A 21,997-nucleotide genomic window follows, 5' to 3' on the forward strand; every position below is an offset into this window, starting at 1 on the left:
GTCTTGGCTGTCATGAATGATGCTGCAGTGAACATGGGGGTGCAGACATCTCTTCAAGATACTGATTTCATTTCCTTTGGATATGTACCCAGAAGCAGAATTGCTGGATCATATGGTAGTCCCATTTTTTATTTTTGGAGGAACCTCCATACTGTTTTCCATAGTGGCTGCACTAATATATAATCCCACCAACAGTGCACCAGGGCCCCCTTTACTCCACATCCTTGCCAGCATTTATCTCTCTTTTTCTTTTTTTTTTTTTTTTTTTTTGCAGTACGTGGGCCTCTCACTGTTGTGGCCTTTCCCGTTGTGGAGCACAGGCTCCGGACGCGCAGGCTCAGCAGCCATGTCACGGGCCTAGCTGCTCTGCGGCATGTGAGATCTTCCCGGACCGGGGCATGAACCCGTTTCCCCTGCATCCGCGGGTGGACTCTCAACCACTGTACCACCAGGGAACCCCTCTCTTGTTTTTTTGATGATAGGATTCTCACAGACATGAGGTGATATCGCATTGTGGTTTTGATTTGCATTTCCCTAATGACTATTGATGTTGAGCATCTTTTCATGTAGCTGTTGACCACTTGAATATCTTCTTTGGAAAAAATGTCTGTTCAGCTCCTTTGCCCCTATTTCAATTGGATTACTTGTTTTTCTGTTACTGAGTTGTATAAGTTCTTTATATATTTTGGATATTAACCCTTTTCAGATATATGATCTGCAAATGTTTTCACCCATTCTATAGGTTTCCTTTTCATTTTTGAAATTTTCATTTTTCATTCCTTTTGTTGTGCAGAAGCTTTTTAGTTTGATGTAGTCCCACTTGTTTATTTTTAATTTTGTTGCTTGTGCTTTAGATGTCATAGCCAAAAACTTGTTGCCAAGACCCTTGTCAAGGAACTTTTTTCCCTATGTTTCCTTTTAGGGATTATATGGTTTCAGGTCTTACATCTAAGTCTTTAATCCATTTTGAGTTAATTTTTGTGAGTGGTGTGCGATAGGGGTCTAGTTTCCTTCTTTTATATGTGAATGTCCAATTTTTCCAGCACCATTTATTGAAGAGACCGTCTTTTCTCCACTGAGTATTCTTGGCTCCCTTGTCAAATATTAGTTGACCGTATATACATGGGTTTATTTCTGGGCTCTCTGTTCTGTTCCATTGGTCTCTATGTCTGTTTTTATGCCAGTACCATATCGTTTTGATTACTGTAGTGTTTATAAATAGCTTGAAATTGAAAAGTATGTTGCCTCCCACTTTATTCTCCTTTCTCAGGACTGCTTTGGCTATTCAGGGTCTTTTGTGGCGCCATATATAACTTTTTGGTTTGCTTTTATTCTCTAAATGCTCTGAGTGGCTTTTACCCTCATCTTCATCCTTCTCTTTCTCTGTTCCAGCTTGTTGCAACTCTTTTTTGTCCCACATCCTCACCGTAGATAGATATTCCTGAGCCAGAGCAAAGTGGTAATGAGGGCAGTTAAGGTTATGCCAGCCTTGCAAGTCACCAAAGGGATGTTCCAGACACAGCCTCATGCAGACTGCCTTTGACTTTTTAGTCAATTTATCTTCATAATGGATGTGGACCATTTTTAAAGTCTTTATTGAATTTGTTACAATATTGCTTCTGTTTTTGTTTTTTTTTAATGTTTTGGCTTTTTGGCCGTGAGACATGTAGGATCTTAGCTCCCCGACCAGGGATGGAACCCGCACTCCCTGCACTGGAAGGTAAAGTCCTAACCACTGGACTGCCAGGGAAGTCCCTATCTTCATAATGGATGGACGAGGGGAAGACAATTTAGCTCGGATATTAAGTCACAGCTAAATTTAGAGTAGATTTTCTTCTCTTTCTCTTTCTCTCTAAGAAATCAGCTTACTCTTATTCTTAGATTCTTTCTTCCTCCACCCAAAGATTGAAAAGTAGCTTCACACTAGGGACTTTTTAGAGTTAACACAGATCTGGTTTGGCTAAGATACTCTTTCCAGGAGCAAACATGGACCTTTTGACCTTTTTTTGTTTGTCCACACACTTATGCTATTTGTTGGTCGTAGCCAGAGCTCCCTGAGGATCAGGGAGTGCAAGTGTATATCCTCCGTCTTTTCAATTTAGCCTTGTCCTTGCGTGGAAGTAATTGCGTCTTTGTTTTAGTGATAGAACCTCTCTGAGTTGTAGCTGGACATATGGCTGCCCGGTTGAAGACTATATTTCATAGTCGCCTGTGTGGTAGGTGTGCCCACATGATTCAGTTTCCCGCCATAAAATGTGAGCAGAGTGATGTTCACAGGGTCTATGGCAATTCCTCAAAAGGAACTGACCTGCCCTCCCTTTTCTCTTTGGCGTCCTTCCAGCCCCAGATGGGATCTTGGTTCATAAGCTCCACCCCTGCAGCTGAGGGCAGAGTAAAGAGAGGGAAGGGAGTGGACTCTTGAGAGAACCTGGTGGAGCAGGACCACCTTCTCGCAGGAGAACCTCTGGGCTGTTACAGGAGGAGCAGGCAACATCTCTTCCCGTGTCAGCTCTTCTATGTTTGAGTTTCTCTGTTACAACTGCCCAGTCTATACCCCAACCAGTACACAGTGGTGGACACTAAGTGCTCAGGAACCTCACTGAGTGATGAATAGGTGTTACGTCACTTGATCTTCTAGCAACCACCCCTAAATAGATACTACTTGCCCATTTTACAGATGTGCAAACAGACTTAGAGAGGTGAGGTGACTTGCCTAAGATCACATGGCTGTAAGCGGTAGAAGGAACTTGGACCCGGCTCTGAAGTGCTTCAAAACACGTATCCTTAATTGCTGTGCCCTCGCGTCTCTTGATATTACTGTTCACTCTTTTTCTATGAGAATATTCGAAGTATTCTTCTCTGCCAATTTAAAGTTTCAGTATGTTACACATCGCGACTCTGGGCTCTACTGCTTCTCTGCTTGGTTTGGTGTAGATTGCTCATTTTATTCTGCTGCTTTTGGGGGGTGGGGGTGGGAGTGAGGCTCATCCTTTATTTTTGAATAAATTCATTTTGCCTCATTCATTAGATTGTAAATCCCTCAGGGGATAGTGCTAGTGACACATGCTGAGTAAATGACAGTTACACGTCTAAAGTGAAAAGATATGTCTGGTCTTCCAGAATGATGCAGTATTCTCTTGTGTGATGTTTTTCTCATGGGTGTATAAATTCTGTTGTTAATCAATCAATCCTGGTGAAAACCAGCCCCCATTTAAAATACATTTTTATGGGAGAATATTTCAATAGAGGAAACATTGGAAGAGATGATTTTGAATAAGGAATGATGCCCATTCTACTTATGCTAAATATAAGCAGGTGGAATTTTAAATTTTCATAATGGCACTTCAGGCAGATGTTAGATTCACGATCATTCTGCCACGTATGAGTTCGTGTGAAGTTTGCTGCATGATTAAAGAAAGTTCAAAATAATAGTGCTTCAAATAAGGTGTATTATTTTTTTTTCTAACATGAAAAAGGTCTGGAGGTGGGAAGCTGAGGACTGGTATGGTGGCTTCTTGCTCACTGGATGCTCAAGCTCCTTCTAACTTTTTCCTCCCAAATCCCTGAAAATGGTTTCCGTTCTAAAGGTTCCCTCCTGGTTACCAAGAGCCCTGGTGGAGACAACCATTGTTTCAGAGTTGCAGGCAGTAGGATGGGGAGGGGGCAAAGGGCCTTTACCTTCCTTTTCCCTCTTAAAGCCCTCTTCCAGAATTTTCACTAAATGAACCTCCACCTCACTGGTCAGAACCTAGCTCTACCTAGTTACAGAGCTGCCCAAGTAAAATCAAGGTTTTGTCTTGTTTTTAAGAAAGAAGGAGAAGAGTCAGTGTTGGGTAGACTGCCTGCCTTCTAATTAGAAAATTCCCACCATCCTAGATCAGGGTGGCGAACTATGGTCCATGGGCCAAATCTGGCCTGCAGCCTGGTTTTTGTTTTTGTTTTTGTTTTTGTTTTTTGCGTTACGCGGGCCTCTCACTGTTGTGGCCTCTCCCGTTGCGGAGCACAGGCTCCGGACGCGCAGGCCCAGCTACCATGGCTCACGGGCCCAGCCGCTCCGCGGCATGTGGGATCCTCCCGGACCGGGGCACGAACCCGTGTCCCCTGCATTGGCAGGCGGACTCTCAACCACTGCGCCACCAGGGAAGCCCTGCAGCCTGGTTTTTAAATTTATTTTTATTTCTTATTTTTAATAGCTCATTTCAGGTTACCACAGCAGAGCTGAGTATTTGTTACCGAGATTGTAGAGCCCACAAACCTAAAATATTTCCTGTCTGGTCCTCATTAGAAAAAGTTTGCCAACCCCTGTTCTTCTAAATCATGGGGGATGGATTCTGAGGAATGAATGGTTTCATTCCTTGGGATGCTATTCCAGGAGCAGCATGGAGCTTAATATGAATTCAATAATAATCTGTTCTTCTCCAGCCCCAAGTGAAGTTATATCCATTAAGCATATGTTTGCCTGCAAGAACCATAAAACCTGACAAATGGCAGATGAAACAAAAAGAAGTGTATTTTATCTTGGATACAAAGAAGTCCAGAAGTACGTGGTCCAGGATTGGTACAGATGCTGAATGATGCTTTCCAAATGGGTTCTTTTTTTTCTCCCCAACCATGCCGAGAATGTTGGCTTTCTTCTCATGCTTATTGTAAGACGGCTACAGCACCTAAAGATGTAATGTCTGCATCCCGCATAGGAAGAAAGGGAAGGTGCCAAAGGGGGCATGAGCCCGTCCCCCTTCCAAAAACTTTCCCAGGGTCCTCATTGGCCAGGACTATGTCTCATGACCACCGCTAGCAGCAGAGGATGCTGGGATGATGAGAATAGAAATTGGGTGCATCACTGGGGCAGACACATGGAGATTGTGTTGGAAAGGGAGACGTGGAGACAAGAGTGGTGTGTGCTGTGTAGGGCCCCCCGCAACTAATGTGGGTCCCTCTAGAGATATTACCTTTGTTAGTCTCTCCTTTCCTACCTGCCTTTGCCTGTCACAGTTCCCGAAATTAATTAATTAATTAATCTTGTTCTTTTCACCTCCCTTTCGTATTCTCGGCTAGGTGAGAAACCTGGAAGTGAGCCTGAAGAGGCGAAGCTGCAGATCGCCAGCAAACAGATCGTGCAGAGTGCCATCCTGCGGGCTGTGCAGCAGGTCTCCCGGGAGAGTCGGCAGAGGGAAGCCAGGGCTGGCGACACCCCCCGGGGCAGCTTCCGGCCGGGCGCGGGGGAATTAACCAAGAAGCACGAAAAGAAGTAACACGGTGGATGGGGCTCTTGTCACACGCTTGGTTTCCAGCCTTTTTTTTAGTATAGGATGCGCTGCCAAAAATGTTGCCAGTAAAGCAGACCAAAGTGTCAGCGACACCTAGCAGTAGGATGAATCCACACTAGGCCTTGGCCGAGAAGCACTGTTCTGAAAAAGTGCATTAGATGATTCTGTTTATATTAATGCAGTGCCTCTGAAACGTAGTCGGGCAAAAAACATGACACTGTCATTGCAAAAGTAGTTTTGCAGCACAATTCATTTCCAAAGTTCTTTTTAAAAAAAAAATGATTCCCTCTTGTTTATTTACTTTGGCCTTGTATGCATTCTGTCTGTGACCTTAACCAGCAGTTCTTTCTGCTGAAACACCGAGCGCTGTACTGTGATCTTTATAATATTTAAACAAGACGTGCTGGAAAGGTAAAGGAATGGTGTTACAGTCCTCCTCAAATATGGAATTGAAGGCTTTACTAAAGTGGTTTCAGGTCCAAGATCATATTAAGCAAAGGCAAATTCTAAGTCCCTCAGGATGTTACCAAGGCATGTATTTATATATATTGTTTTCTTAAAAAGGAGGAACCCAGCTTTTCCAGAACTCAGTCTCAGTTCTCTCAGTTGTTTGATAGTTAATGTTTCCCCTCTGTGCAGAAATCCTTGGGAAATATTATGGATTTCTTTTTCCATTTCAAGATGAAAATAAGACAGGTGAATCTAAATGCATGAGTCGCCTATGTCGGCAGCCCCTTGAAGAGCAACTGGAGTTGTAGATTCCATCTTGGAGATATCCTAGGGTCAGCTTATGGGGTGCAGGGTCCTTGGAAGGAGCTCTGGGGACTTATAAATGCTGTGTTGCCATCAGACTATGCATTTGCACTAGTACCTTGCTAATAGGAACTTTTCTTTTCTCATCCACAAATTAGATTTTTTTTTGAGATTACGAAAATCATACATATCAGGAATGAATGACACATAAAATGGGAAAATCATTTCCTCAACTGAAACGTGAAAATACAGTGGGATCAACAAAGCGACCATGCTGTGAAAGCAGTCATGGGAACATATGTGTGTGAATGAATAAAGCCATCTCTGTGGCAACAGAATGACTTCTGCTCCACTCTCACGTGGGTACCGCACAGCTTTCTGTGTCCTTAGAGTCCCATTTCCTGGGTTTCCCAACAGTTACTGAGTTGATGCTACTGGGAACAGATGAAGAATTTGACCTTTGTTAAAAACTTTTGGGCTTCAGAGTATCAATGTCTACATTTGATAGTTTTTTAAAAAGCAAAGTATCAACATATGAAGTGTGACTGATATTAATTAAGACATACTTCTAAAATTCCAATATGTTACACTTTCCAGAGTGGATACTATTGAGGAATAAATGAAAACAATCTCTTGTCAGTTCTGTTAGACTGTCTCACACCATGTACAGATGGAATAAATTCACAGGGAGAATGTCTGTGGGAGGGAGCAGAGGAGTTAACATTTAAATATGGTTTGTTCATAATTTTCTTTAAGTAGTACTCATGACAATTGAAGAATGAGTTTAAGTTGACCTGAAGCCATATAATGGATGTGATATAATTGTACAGCCTAGATAATAGGAATGAAGGTATTAAGGGAAATTATCCAGGAGTACCCACAAATAACAAAATAAACCCAATGCTTGTAATTTGCAAGTGATCTGGCACTCTGTTTACTGAGATGTCTGGATATAACCAGCCTTGGATTTTGCTGCCATATGTCAGAAACACATAAACACGTTCTCTTTCCTCTCTGGTGTGTCTATGCTAGTACGTTGGGGATCTTGGAGAATATCTGATTAACCTCTGTATCTAAATGTTATTTATAAATAAAATATATCCAGCTTTGAAATACGTTGTCATTTATAGCCCAGTTTTCTTCGCCCTACTCTTTGGCTCCTTTCATATGGGACTATGAGGCATCCCAAGGCTGTTCTAAACCTCTAGATCTCGTGACCCTGAAAGCACTTCTTTTTTTTTTTTTTGCGGTATGCGGGCCTCTCACTGCTGTGGCCCCTCCCGCCGCGGAGCACAGGCTCCGGACGCGCAGGCTCAGCGGCCATGGCTCACGGGCCCAGCCGCTCCGCGGCATGTGGGATCCTCCCGGACCCGGGCACGAACCCGCGTCCCCTGCAGCGGCAGGCGGACTCTCAACCACTGCGCCACCAGGGAAGTCCCTGAAAGCACTTCTTAATAGGCCTTCACTGTCACTGTCTGAGGACAGCTGTGGGATGGGGGTTCCTGAGGCTTGAGCAGAAAAGGGTGTGTGCTAAGAAGTTGCCTTTTGATCTCAGGAAGTAAAGGTTAGTAGATGGGGGAAAGCTGAGTGTCTTTCATGATCTTTGTGAGATGTAAAGTCTCCAGCAAGGAACAGAGATATTGATAAGTTCTTGGAAGGAGAAAAGAAAGTTAATCCCTGCACTCGAGAGGTAGGTGCCGCATTGGCAGAATCCTAAGAAAACTCAGCCATAAAAATAAATGCATCTGTTAAACTCCTCCTTATATCTGTCTTGGTATAAATTTCTGGGGTTTTGAAGGGGCCGACAGAACTTCATTCGGCGTAGGATCAAGGCGGGCTTCCTCTTGGTTATTACACGAACCAGCACAGAGCTTTTGGTTTTAGGAATTAGTGGGAACGTGTACTTCATGCCCTTTACCTTCCTGGCTTAATAGATAGTAAAATGCACGTGGGCTTCCCAGCTCTGCGTGTTCAGCTGTTTGTCTTGGGCTTTGCCTGTCCCTGGGGTGGAACTGGAGACAAATTCTTTTCTGCTGCTTTGTTTTTCTGTAGTCACCTACCCAGCGTGAAGAGTGTTGTAAAAAGAACTCACCGCTTCATCCTTGTTTCTCTTTTTTCTCTTTTAGCTGCTTAGTCTTCCTTTATGGTGTGGTTTCAGGTTACAAATAAATGAATCAACATTTAAAGATAATCACTGAACTTATGCCATTCAGGCTATATTCAAGGTTTAAGGTCTCTATAAAAAAACTACAAAAAGGAGGGAATTTTACATTTATCCACATTAGCAACTCTTCTAAGTAAAATACAGTAGAGAATAAAATCTCTGAAAAATCTGGTAACTAGTTCAGCAACTCTAGTACCCAAACTGGTAAAGAAACTAAATACTCCAGTTTGAGTAATTTGTCAGTTTATGTAAAGAGAAAGTAGAAAATACAATAATAATAGCTCTCTTGAGTGGGAGAAAGTTTTCTGAAATATATGACTACACATTAACTCACGTATCTCATTGTCACAACTTCATAATTAAGGTGTAGCTGGGAAGATTTTATTCTCCTTTTGCAGAGAAAGTCACGCTGAATCTCAGAGAGGGTAAGTATGAAAAGTGAGTACTGTTGGGTGTAAGAATACACGCATCAGCTTCACTGATCTTTGTGGGCATATGCATTAGCTAGGGAGCTTAAGAATGTAAATTCCAGGGATATCTGTTAAGATGGAACAGACTGCCTTACAGAATCAGAAATGTAACACATAGTAAAGGGCCAGCAAAAATCATCATCAGGAGGAAAAACTCAATGCCATCACCCTTGAAAAGTGGCAGCAAAGAAAAGAAACGGGAGACTCCAGAAGTAACAAAATAGAAAATCACAACAGAGCATGTGAAGTTGCTTCTCTTCCCTTTAGGCCTCAGCAGCTGCAGAATCCTGACCCAGATGTGGAGAAAGGTGAATGAGGAAGTGACATTACTGTTTGTCTTCTGGCTACAGTGTAGGGGAAATGACCATTGGGAAGAAATAGGCAAAACAGGAAAAAGGACTCCTTTCAGAAAGAAGTGACGACCTGGTCTTACAGAAATGAAAAAAGAAAAGAAATGAAAGAAAATACATGTTAAAAAATCCCCTCATTGGGGGGTGGAATGAATTGGGAGATTGGGATTGACATATATAAACTATCGATACTATGTATAAAATAGATAGCTAATGAGAACCTACTGTATAGCTCAGGGAACTCTACTCTGCTCTGTGGTGACCTAAATGGGAAGGAAGTCCAAAAAAAGAGAGATAACTAATGAGAACCTGCAGTATAGCACAGGGAACTCTACTTAATGCTCTGTGGTGACTTAAATGAGAAGGAAATCCAAAAGAGAGGGGATATATGTATACATAGAGCTGATTCACTTTGCTGTACAGTAGAAACCAACACAACATTGTAAAGCAACTATACTCCAATAAAAACTTAAAAAACAAAAAATAAGAAATCCCCTCATATTCTAGGTAATTGGATACAAATGCTCAACAGCAATATTTCCAAGAATAAAAGAAAAATTCTTGAAAATTCTGGGCTGAGACCTAGTCCTTTACAAAGGTAAAACTTTAGGCTGGCATCAGACTACTTCATAGCAGCGTGTGACAACCTAACATAAGGGAGAAAGGCTACAGAGTAGCTCTGAAGGAAGGAAAGTGTGAAGGAAGGGTATTATTCCCAGCCAAGATGTCACTCAAGAACAAAGGCAAGCATAAAAAAAAAAAAAAAAATCGTACTCAAGGACCCTTCTTGGAAAAACTGCTTGGCCGGGAACTTCAGCCAGCTAAAAAGATAAATCGAAATAAAGAATCTAGGTGTAGGGAAGCTGCAATAGAAGGACTGGTGAGGAGCAGTGCTTTCACTTAAATATCAAGTGAACCTGATGTAATTGCAAAGATTGGGCTAAAGAAAAGCGTATTGTTCTGTCTTGACAGTATAGAAATATAACTTACAAAAATCAGGAGATGGGGCAAGGGAAATATTGTGCTAATGACTTCATCTGTTAGAGAATTTATCTGATCTTAAGTTGAATGATCTAGTTTAGAAGACCCCAAGGATTCCAATCTCTTAATTGATTTCATAATTTCTCTCCTTAACCCTTGAGGAATGTATTAGAAAATAATACCTTATGATAAAGATTTATTTAAGGTGTAGCAATTCCTTTAGTTTCCATTTAGTTTCTTTTTCTTGCATTACATTAAAAATGAATTGTTTTATATATATAAATTCCCTTGGTACCACACATGACAACTATTTGCTCATTCTTCCATTGAAACTGATCACAAGACTCTTGCAACTCTTGCAGCTGTGAAGACCCAGGCTGACCTTCCCTTGGGAAAAGTAATTCTGTTGATTATTACGCCTAGGCCACAGGTGGTCCATGGTCTAAGTAATAAAAGAATAGCTTTATTTACATACTGCTTTTATTTTTTTTACTTTTCTATTTTTTAAATTTTTTCTTTTTTTAAATTGAAGTATAGTTGATTTACAATGTTGTGTTAGTTTCAGGTGTACAGCACAGTGCTCCCGGACCGGGCCACGAACCCGTGTCCCCTGCATCGGCAGGCGGACAGTTAACCACTGCGCCCTATATGTATATATTCTTTTTCAGATTCTTTTCCCTTATAGGTTATTACAAAATATTGAGTTCCCTGTGCTATATACAGTAGGTCCTTGTTGATTATCTATTTTATATATAGTAGTGTGTAGATGTTAATCCCAAACTTCTAATTTATACCCCCCACCCCAATTTCCCCTTTGGGAACCATAAGTTTCTATTCTATGTCTGTGGGTCTATCTCTGTTTTGTAAATAAGTTCATTTGTATCTTTTTTTTTTAGATTCCACATACAAGTGATATCATATGATATCTGTCTTCTTCTGTCTGGCTTACTTCACTTAGTATGATAATCTCTATGTTCATCCATGTTGCTGCAAATGGCACTTCATTCTTTTTTATGGCTAATATTCCATTCTATAAATATACCAATCTTCTTTATCCATTCATCTGTCGATGGACATTTAGGCTGCTTCCATGTCTTGGCTATTGTAAACAGTGCTGCAATGAACATGGGGGTGCAAGTATCTTTTCAAATTATAGTTTTCTCCAGATATATGCCCAGGAGTGGGATTACTGGATCATGGTGTAGTTCAATTTTTAGTTTTTTTAAGGAAAATTCATACTGTTCTCTATAGTGGCTGCACCAATTTACATTCCCACCAATAGTGTAGGAGGGTTCCCTTTTCTTCACACCCTCTCCAGCATTAATTTGTAGACTTTTTGATGATGGCCATTCTGACTGGTGTGAGATGGTACCTCATTGTAGTTTTGATTTGCATTTCTCTAATAATTAGTGATGTTGAGCATCTTTTCCTGTGCCTGTTGGCATATACTGCTTTTCAGTTTTTAAAGCAAGTTGGTCTTGTGCCTTAGATCCTCTCTTAGCTGGTTTCTACTTAACTGTTAAACCGGCGCTTTCTGTACATGCCTGACATTTGTGTGTAAGAATCGACCCCTTTGCACGCGCTTGCACTAACACTCCACTAAAATGTGTGGCCAACACCGTTGGTGGCCTTTTATAGTCCCTCAGTATTTGCCATTTTCCTATGCACAGATGGTGTCTCAGTGCAAAAGCTGTCACTTTCTGCCTGTGTACTCAGCTCACACAAGGGGTAGCTTGAAGCACCAGGGAGCTAAGTCCCCAGGTGCAGCCCTTAAATGCTGATGGATGGTCCATAAGTACCCCAGCCCCCTCGCCCTTAGGTGGACCAATCCTGAGGCTCCTAGCATTGCAAGTCTGATGTGTCCCAGGTGTGAACAGCCCTTCCCTCCTGTCTCTCTCTCTCCACCATCTCCCCACTGATGCTTCCTAGGGTGAGCTCCAAAACGAGCTACTTTCACTCAAATCTTCATCTCAGAGTGTACTTTTCTCGGGGTGGGGGGACCCAAACTCAAGACACTGGTATTATGGGTGTTTCCTATCTAAGAAAATTGAGGTTACTAATGACTTGTGTTTTGTTGCAGGCAAATCAGAGCAGCATTTCTGGGAAGATCATCTGCCCCAGATAGATCTCAAGCGGAAGCTGGCGTCATTCGAAACAAATCTCCAAAGTAACAGACCGTGAGTTGGTTAAGAAATCAGATGTGTTGTGTATTTTAATTTTATTTCAGAGATTTTGTTTGTCTTGAGATTGATTTATCTCGGTTCTGTTTTCCAAATTTCTGGCTAATTTTTAACAGTTGGATCCACATGAATGTAAAATTAACGGGCATGGGAGGCGAAAGTGGTTGAGAGACCATTGCCAGGTCATTCGCCTCGTGAATCTAAAGTACTGAGATTTAACAAACAGGAAGCAAATTTCAAGTCCAATAATTTTAGCACTGCTCTTCGTGCTGAAATCGAGTCTTTTTTGGCAAGTCTTGAGAGAGTCACTCCTTTACATTCATTTATTGTTTTTCCCATGCTTTATAATTAAAGGTTGCCCTTTGAAATCTGGAGAAATAAATTTATGTAGACTTAGAATTTGCTTCTAGTTTTTTAAAAGTTCAAAGTTTATGGGAAAAGGCAGTGTTTTTTGGAATCAACAGAGCACTATTCTGTCAGCCAGGTGAACTGGGCTTGTGGTCCAGGTGCGATCACTAAAAACACCCTGTGCTGGTCCTTCACAACTTTTATCACAATCTGTAATTACGTATTTATTTTTTAGGTTTTTAAATTTCTGTTTCTACAGCTAAACTGTAGGCTTCATGAAAGCAGGTAGTGTGTCCGTCTTGATAACTTGTATCTTAATACAGTGTAAGCAAAGAATAAACTTCCAGTAATTACTTGTTGAACAAATGAATAAATTACCTGCATGGTATTAACAAGCTTCTTAAGTTTTCTGAGACTTGGTTTCCTTATCTGTAAAATAAAAGTTGACTAAGATGATCACTAAGCTTCTTTCTAGTTCTAAAATTAAATGATTCTATGTAGGATTTTTTTGGGGGGGTATGTTTTTATTGAGGTTTCATGTAAGTGTACAGCTTGATGAATTCTTTTTTTATTTTAATTAGTTAATTTTTGGCTGCATTGGGTCTTCGTTGCTGCACGTGGGCGGCGAGCATGGGCTACTCTTCGTTGCGGTGCGCGGGCTTCTCATTGCAGTGGCTTCTCTTGTTGTGAAACACAGGCTCCAGGCACACAGGCTTCAGTAGTTGTGGCTCGCGGGCTCTAGAGCACAGGCTCAGTAGTTATGGCACACAGGCTTAGTTGCGCCGCGGCATGTGGGATCTTCCCTGACTAGGGCTCGAACCCGTGTCCCCTGCATTGACAGGCGGATTCTTAACCATTGCGCCACCAGGGAAGTCCCTCTTGATGAATTCTTACGTGTGTATATAGTCAAGTAAGTGCCACCAGATTGACACAGAATGTTTCCAGCACCTAAGCACATTTCCTTATGCCCTTGGCTGGTTGATACCTCCACAAAGCTAACCACTATTTGACCTATATAATTAAAAATTAGTTTTGCTCATTTTTGAACTTCATATAGATGGAATCATGTAGTATAAACTTTTTTTTGGCCTTTTTTCCCTCAACATTTTGTCTGTGAGATTCACTCATGTTGGTGCAAAGAGTGGTAATTTTTTTTTTTCAATTTGCTGTGTATTCTATTATATAAATATACCACTACTTATTTATCAACTCTACCAGGGTTTCCCTCCAACTTTGGCTATTACAAATAAAGCTTCTATAAATACCCTTGTACACATCTTTGGGTAGGTATATGCCATCTCCTTTGGGTAGACACCCAGGAGTAGAATTGCTGGGTCATAGTATATATGTGTTTACTAGATTCCATCAAAGAGGTTTCCAACATGGTAGCATTAATTTATCCTGCTCCTAGGAATATATGAGAGTTCCAGTTGCTTCATATGTTTGAGGCAGACCTCATCCTTCTAAAGGGACTTTGTTTCGTAAGCATCATGAGATTATGGGGAATTTCACCATGCCTTTCAGAGCCCTTGGTTCCCCAGCCTCCTGCCTGTTTTGCCAGAATTCTGCATGAGTCCTTTGGGGGAGATCTGGCCTAATTTTGGATATCTCATGTTTCCATTCAGTCCATTGGACTGCCAAAATCCTTGCTGATTTCATTTTCTTCAGTCCTCGCCCCAGAATCAGTCAAGACCCCACTCCCCTCCTCCTTTTAAGAAAAGATCTCACCTTGGAAAGACTTGCCCTGATTTGAAACTCCAGTTTACCGAGGTCCCACTGCATCCCGCCACTCTGCTTTATTTCAGGTATGCTCTTGGTAATTGATCCACTCTTTTTTCTAGTTGCTATCCTTCCCCAAAGCAGAAATTCTCTGATTCTGTGAATTATTAATCTAGACATGGTACCAGTGATATCGTACCAGTTACAGATCACATTTTTAATAATGGGATCAAATATAAGAACAAAACCCCGATTTTCACTTTCATTTGTTTTAGAATTACTACTTGGAGTCAACCTTGAGTAATTACATACTCTACTGATGTGCTTTTTGATAGACAGTGTTTTGCAGCGAGGAAATTTTGATAGGGTCACTTAAAATTATGTCGCGGTGGGTAATAAAGGAATCCAGTGCTATTAGATAACAACCCTTTTCATCTGTCTTTTTTTTTCTCATCTCTTGTCTTTTTTGACCAACTTTCTGCAAACCCCTCTGTACTCCTCCACAATCATCTTTCCCACCATCAAGCTTCTGCATCATTACCATGCCCTTGACAATTCTGAATCCATCTTTGAAAGAAGAAGAGGTGAATGAAGGGAAAAGAGGAAAAGAAGGTTAAAGTGAATCAGGAAAGGAGTAAGATTTATGCTCTGTGTAGAAATGTGCACATATGGGCACATCCACATGGACACGTGTGTATTGCATGTGTGTGTCTGTATTACGGTGTATTTATGTCCTAAGTCTGAACATGCACATTTAGGATAAAATGAAGTAAATATTTTTGGTCTTGGTTCTAAATGAAAAGTAGGCCTATTTTATAATAACTCACATAAGTATTAAACAAATAACTTGCATTAAAAGTAATTTCTTAGACTTTTACTCTTTTCCAGAAACTAGAGCTCTGTGGCATTAGGACAATTAGAAGTAGTCTTCTTGGCAATTGCTGGTTGTCTTTCCCAATTCTTTTCCAGGTAGGTTTTGTTTACTCACCAAATCCCTGAGCCAGATGTGGAGGTGCCTACACTCCAAAACCCTGAGTGTCCAGCCTTCCCCTGTTGAGTTTGTAGTCTCTTGTGCTGTGCCTAGTGGCACCTGGGCTGGGGAGGACACTTGCCCCTGTCTAGGTTTTTATAAATGGCTTACTCAAGTTCAAACCTCCAGCTTGTGAATCAACTGTGTCTCTTTGTTGACTTGGTAAGCAAGTATTAAGCTTTGGGATGGCGGGGAGGTATGTAATGTGAAACAGCGTCTTGTTGTCTTTTTTTTTTCCCCCCTCCCATTGTTGTAAATAACTTTTAATGGCCAAACCCCAGATTTGTAATTTTTTTTTTCTAACTGCTAAAACCATTCTCTTCCACCTGGTTTTACTGTCACATTTGGAAAAGGAATAAATGTCGTCCCTTTAAAAAAAAAAAAAAAAAAGTAGTCTTCTTCAGATACATGACCTCTCGATTTCTTGGAAACCTTGCCAGCCAAGCTTCCAAAGATAATTCTTTCATTCAAATTGAGTTATGAACTCATAGTCTTGCTACTGTCTTAGAAAAAACAAAACAAAGGCAACACAACAGAAATACCTTCCATCATCTTTACTAAAATAATTTTCCTTTTGGAGTAGCTTCATATCCTAATTTGTCTCCAGTAACTTATTTTTACTTTATTACATTAAAAGTTTATTGAAAATTGGAGTTCCTGCTGAAATAATATAACTATTAAACTATTACAAACCACTCTGATGCTGATATTTTTTCAAAACTAATTAAATTTGTGACCTGAAGCAAATGAGTTTATCTTTCTGGTGCTTGTTTTCATTATTTCAGAGACAAAGGATCATTACATGGTTCTACTTTTTTTTTTTTTAATTGAGTATAGTTGATTTACAATGTTGGGTTAATTTCTGTTGTACAGCAAAGTGACTCAGTTATACGTATATATATTCTTTTTCATATTCTTTTCCATTACGGTTTATAACGGGATATTGTATATAGTTCTCTGTGCTATACAGTAGGACCTTGTTCTTTATCCATCCTATATAATAGTTTGCATCTGCTAATCCCAAACTCCCAATTATTCCCTCCCCCATTCCCATCCCCCTTGGCAACCACAAGTCTGTTCTATATGTCTACGCAGTTCTACTTTTTACTATTAGTTGGTAGGTGAATGGTATCCAAATGCTGGTGTCATTACATTCGGTCCTGTGAGGGTCCCAAGAGCTAAATGAATGAAGAGCTCCTGAGGCAAATGCATCCTTAATCCTTGCAAGACATCAGAGCCAAGACCACTACGTGGTTTCTTAACCTGGTGAAACAAGCAGGATAAACCTTTTTACCTGGACTAGTGGAAGACCTAAGTATCCGGCTGTATACCTGCTTTGAGTCTTTTATTTTAAACCCACCTTTATTCCTTCTGGGCTTCCAAAGATCGGGGTAATCCTTGGCAAAGTCTTTCATACCATATGCATGACAGGATGAGAACCATTAGATTGGTCCCATGCAGAAAAGAGTTCCAAGAAAATATACTTTTTTTTCTCCAGTTCAGTTCTACTTATACTACCCGTAAAGGCTACACCTAGTCTTCTAAGAGTTATGTTCTGTGGTTAATGATCTAGTTATATACCTATGAGGATTCCCTTTTGTCCTTGACCCACACAAAAAAACACTTCTTTAGAGGTGGAGTGAAAGAAAGTTCCTCGCACTCCCTCTAGAGGGAAAAGTATGCTATTACATTACCTTAGAGGGTTAGTTTAAGAAATCATGTTAATGCTTAGAAAAGTTCAAAGCTCCACACAGATGTTGTTGAAAAGCTATGATGTTGCGTACTGTGTGAAAATCCTACTTTGCAAGATGGTTTTAAGGTCTAGGAAAGGACAGGGAGGGAAGACGTTATTCAAATCCATATCATATAAAGTAGAAACTAACAGGTTTATTTAGATATAAAATGGCAAAGGAGAGCAGAAACGGGTCCTTGGAGGAAAGGACATGTCAATGGAAATCTTTTTGAACTAGAGAAATGGAAGAAAAGGAAAGAAAAGTCATTGTTTTAAATAAAAAAATTATTTTAAATTATTTTATTGACGTATAGTTGATTTACAATGTCGTGTTAATTTCTGCTGTACAGCAAAGTGACTCAGTTATACATATATACATTCTTTTCCATTATGGTTTATCTCAGAATTGAATATAGTTCTCTGGGACATACAGTAGGACCTTGTTGTTTATCCATCCTATATACACTAGTTTGCATTTGCTAATCCCAAACTCCCAATCCTTCCTATCCCAACCCCTAAATAAAAATTTTAAATTATTATCTTTAAATTTTTTGGATTTCAGTAATACATTTTTCATTGATCAAAAATACCTTGTAAATGATCACCTCCTCTATCTGTTTAGCTTCATCTCGCGCCACTTCCTAACTCACACTTCATGCTCTAGTCGTCCTAAAATACTTTGTAGTTTCTCTTTAATTTCACACTTTTGTGTCTGTGGTCACGTAGTCCCCTCAGCCCAGAACACTTTCCCCAACATCTTTTATCTTGGAATCTCTTACTCACTTTCCAGAATCAGCTCAAGAATCTTCTCTTTCTAAAAGTATTTCTCGCACCTCTATACTTTAATTCATTCCCCCAGTGAGATTGGTCTAAGCACAGCCTTCCATGTGCCCCAAAGCTCCCAGGGATGCCTCTATCTATCTGCCTCATGTTTTTACAATCGCTACGAAGTGTCCATCTCCCCTGCTAGACTGTAAATTCTTCTGGGGTAGGGGCCATATCTTAACCATTCTTGCACTCACACGGTAGTGTGCAGTGCTTTGAATAGGGTTTGAACTCAGTAAATGTGGAATTGAGTTGTACGTTTAGACTTCCCAATGTATATTTTGAGCTGTACTGCATTTTAGGGATGGGGCACAGGTGAAAGGAGATCCCGCTCAGTCTGGCCTTTCTTCATTTTGCAAGTGGGATGAAATGGTGAAGGAATTTTATGACCTCTAATTATCATGATTTTGGCAGCTACTAAGAGGCATGGAGGACTAAGATTTACTTTATCTTGTGACAGGAATTATGTCAGTAACAGCCCATACCTTAAACCAATGCATCGGAGAATTCCTAGGGAAGATACCAATCCTTATGCCTCTTGTAGAGAAAATAATCACTTTTACATATTATGACAGTTGAGAGTTCTCTCTCCTCCTTCAGCAGCTGCCTAGAGGGGTCTTATAAGGATGCTGATACTTTGTATTGTGTACAGTAATGTCAGCTGGGCAGCGCTCATTCCCGTTCCTAAATCTTCTGCTGTCATTAGAAATCACCCCCTCAAGGGTACCGAAAGCATCACCAAACCCAAGAAAAGAACACAACTGCTGAAAAGAAGGAGAAAAGTGTTCAGGAGGGAGAGTCTTGATTGTGATTTATAATAAGGTACCTCAAGATAGAAGCCAACCAATGAATTAGAATGAGTTTGTTGGATCCTTCAGAAAAACTATATCTGCATTCCCAAGACCTAAAGACTACTGACGATTTCCACAGGACATTTTCCCAAGCTTTTGGATGTCCCTTGAACATTTTTCTCCATCTAATTGAGAATTTAAGATAGTGGTTTAAGTACCTTATTTTTTAAACCTAAGTGTACCTTATCTCTAAACCATGATAGAGATTCTGCTACCAAGAAATCAGTTTGAAGAGATGAGTGGAAGTTTTGGAAAGAAGAGGTGTGAATACTGTTAGAAAAGTGTTAACAAGCTTAATTTTTTTCTGATTTATTACTATTATTTAAAAATACTTGGGTCTACCTAGATTCATTCCATCCCCTTACCATGGGGTACTACTCATCCTTCATGGGGCACTACTATACCTTAGTCCTCAGCTTTCCGGTCTTTTCGTCGTTAAGAGCTCATGTAAATTACAGTAATTATAATAAATGAGCTACAGAATCCATGACCACAACTCCCTTGCCTTGTATAGAGTGGGTGCTCAATATACATGGTTTGGAAGAATAAAAAAATTAATAAAAACTTTAATTAGCATTTACTATGTTCTAAAATCCATGGTTAGTTTCTTGCATATACTAACCAATTTAATCCTTATCTCTCTATAAAGTGTGTACCACAATCTGTACATTTTGCAGTTTGGGAAATTGAGATGTAGAGAAGTTAAGTAAGTTAACCAAAGCCATCGTCTAATAAATGGTGAGATCAGAATCTAAGGGAAAGCATCCTACTGTTTGCAACTGATGACCACGGCCTCGTGGGAACCCTGGTGGCAGAGTGGGAATCACCACGGGAGGATCCGGGACTCTGGGTCCTAATTTTCCCCTCTGCTTTCCCAGCCTGCATGTCCTCACTGTAAGTGTTCAGGGTAACAACCTCCTCCCTGTCTTTCTGCCAGATCATTGTGAGGATTAGGGTTAGATCAAGGTGACTATAAAATGTCTGGCAGAGAAGTCAATGTCTTTTTGAAATGCTGGGTAAACAGGGGAGTTGGGAGTTTAGGCAGGAGAAGAGAGGGGAGGTTACCTTCTCTGCAAGTTTACTGAACTGAGGAAACTGAGGGCTTGGGGGAACCTCAGATTTCCCTGGAAATCTTGATCAGAGTCCAGGGCACTGGAGTAGGATGTGGGAAGAAGAGGAATCCTTTTCTTCTTAAGTAGAGGGATGAGTACTTGCAAAATCTGTACATACATATCATAGATGTTAACTGACCTAAGAAGGAAGATCTTGATCAATACTATGAAGTATTTTGTTAATAAGCCTTAAAGTGCATATTAGTAACTTAAATGTGATTAGAGAATGTTTTCAGTTACAGAATGATACCATCTGTTTGCTAAAGCTTTTTTTTTTTTTTTTTTTGGTTCTGTATCTGGAACATATCTCAGGGCTCCTGTCAAATAGTGGATAAAGTTGAAAGGTTTTTCTCATCTAATTAAGGATGCAGAATTACCTAACCAGATTATAAAGGGGCTGCGCTCTCTCCATCCCTCACCTCCTGTCCTCCTGCTTCTTTTTATAAGTGAATTAACATGCAGTTTAAATGGAATGAATGATAGCCCATCAGGATAGATATTTTAATAGCTCCTGGAACAAAAACTAATAGAAAAATAAGCTTAACGGAATCTAAAGTTGCCTTAAAATTTAGTTTGAAATTGAGTTTTAAATCACTTAATGTGTAAGTTCCAGAGTTCAAACATATGATATATTTTGGCTTTTATTGCTTTTGTGTTATGTGTATGAAAATCTGACACAATGTTTGTAAACTGTGGTATTTAATTGTAGCCATATTGACTTTAATAGTTTATAATTAACCACATGTGGTCATAAAATGTTAGAACTGAAGGGACTTTCAGCATAGCATTTCTCAGGGTTCTATAGGAGCCTTGTCCTGTAAGATACTCTGGGGAAAAAAATTGTTCTCCATGCAATTAAGTTGGAAGACACTGCATGTCATAGCTCACTCTTGGAAACTGACAATGCACATGAACTTCTGAAAGACTCTGAGAAGTTCTGCAACAATGAAACCTATCGATCTTTGTTTAACCAACTATTTCTGCAGTATATTTCACCATGGAAACTTCTAGACAAACAGCCATTAGTGACTTGTAGGGAAAACACTGGGGTATTTAGTCCAGAGTCAAGTGACTTGCTCATAGCCACACAAACTCAAGGATCTTAACCCCCAATCTATTATAGCTAGTCAATGTCAAAATGTGGTTGTTATGGCCTATTTTTAAAGAACATATGATTGCAAACTAGTGACTGCCTTTAAAAAAAAATCGTTATTGGAGTATAATTGCTTCACAATACTGTCTTAGTTTCTGTTGTACACCAAAGTGAATCAGACATATTCATACATATACCCCCATATCTCCTCCCTCTTGCGTCTCCCTCCCACACTCCCTATCCCACCCCTCTAGGTGGTCACAAAGCACCGACAATGAAACCTATCGATCTTTGTTTAACCAACTATTTCTGCAGTATATTTCACCATGGAAACTTCTAGACAAACAGCCATTAGTGACTTGTAGGGAAAACACTGGGGTATTTAGTCCAGAGTCAAGTGACTTGCTCATAGCCACACAAACTCAAGGATCTTAACCCCCAATCTATTATAGCTAGTCAATGTCAAAATGTGGTTGTTATGGCCTATTTTTAAAGAACATATGATTGCAAACTAGTGACTGCCTTTAAAAAAAAATCGTTATTGGAGTATAATTGCTTCACAATACTGTCTTAGTTTCTGTTGTACACCAAAGTGAATCAGACATATTCATACATATACCCCCATATCTCCTCCCTCTTGCGTCTCCCTCCCACACTCCCTATCCCACCCCTCTAGGTGGTCACAAAGCACCGAGCTGATCTCCCTGTGCTATGCGGCTGCTTCCCACTAGCTATTTTACATTCAGTAGTGTGTATATATCGATGCTACTCTCACTTCGCCCTGGCTCCCCCGCCCCCGGTCCCTCCCCCTTGTCCCTCCCCCCGTGTCCTCAAGTCCATTCTCTATGTCTATTTCTTTATTCCTGCCCTGCCACTAGGTTCATCAGTACCATTTTTTTTTCTTACCCTCCTGCACTCTTGGTGGGAATGTAAATTGATACAACCACTATAGAGAACAGTATGGAGGTTCCTTAAAAAACTAAAAATAGAACTGCCTTTTTTTAATGTTCACAGACCATCTCTTTAATAACTTGTCCTGAAATGTTGCTGGTTATTGATATCAAGTTCATCAATCTATAATGAATACTTTTTGAAACTTGAAACATTTGCCAATTTTTAATC

General features: G+C 40.3%; 1 protein-coding gene across 2 annotated transcripts in view; it reads left to right on the forward strand.

Annotated features, from left to right (window-relative positions):
- AKAIN1 (A-kinase anchor inhibitor 1) overlaps nucleotides 1–7,120 on the forward strand; it is an 80,092-nt gene extending 72,972 nt beyond the window's left edge. Inside the window, exons 1-2 of one of the 2 annotated variants that reach the window (XM_007119606.3) lie at nucleotides 13–115; nucleotides 5,056–7,120. In XM_007119606.3, the coding sequence (XP_007119668.2) occupies nucleotides 13–115; nucleotides 5,056–5,252 (300 nt within the window). In that variant the 3' untranslated portion in view covers nucleotides 5,253–7,120. Of the gene's footprint in view, nucleotides 1–12; nucleotides 116–5,055 lie in introns of those variants that run through there. The other variant, XR_008615964.1, reaches the window with a different exon arrangement.
- The last annotated feature ends 14,877 nt before the right edge of the window (nucleotides 7,121–21,997 follow it).

This window comes from Physeter macrocephalus, chromosome 19 (assembly GCF_002837175.3).
Source record: "Physeter macrocephalus isolate SW-GA chromosome 19, ASM283717v5, whole genome shotgun sequence".
Taxonomy (NCBI): domain Eukaryota; kingdom Metazoa; phylum Chordata; class Mammalia; order Artiodactyla; family Physeteridae; genus Physeter; species Physeter macrocephalus.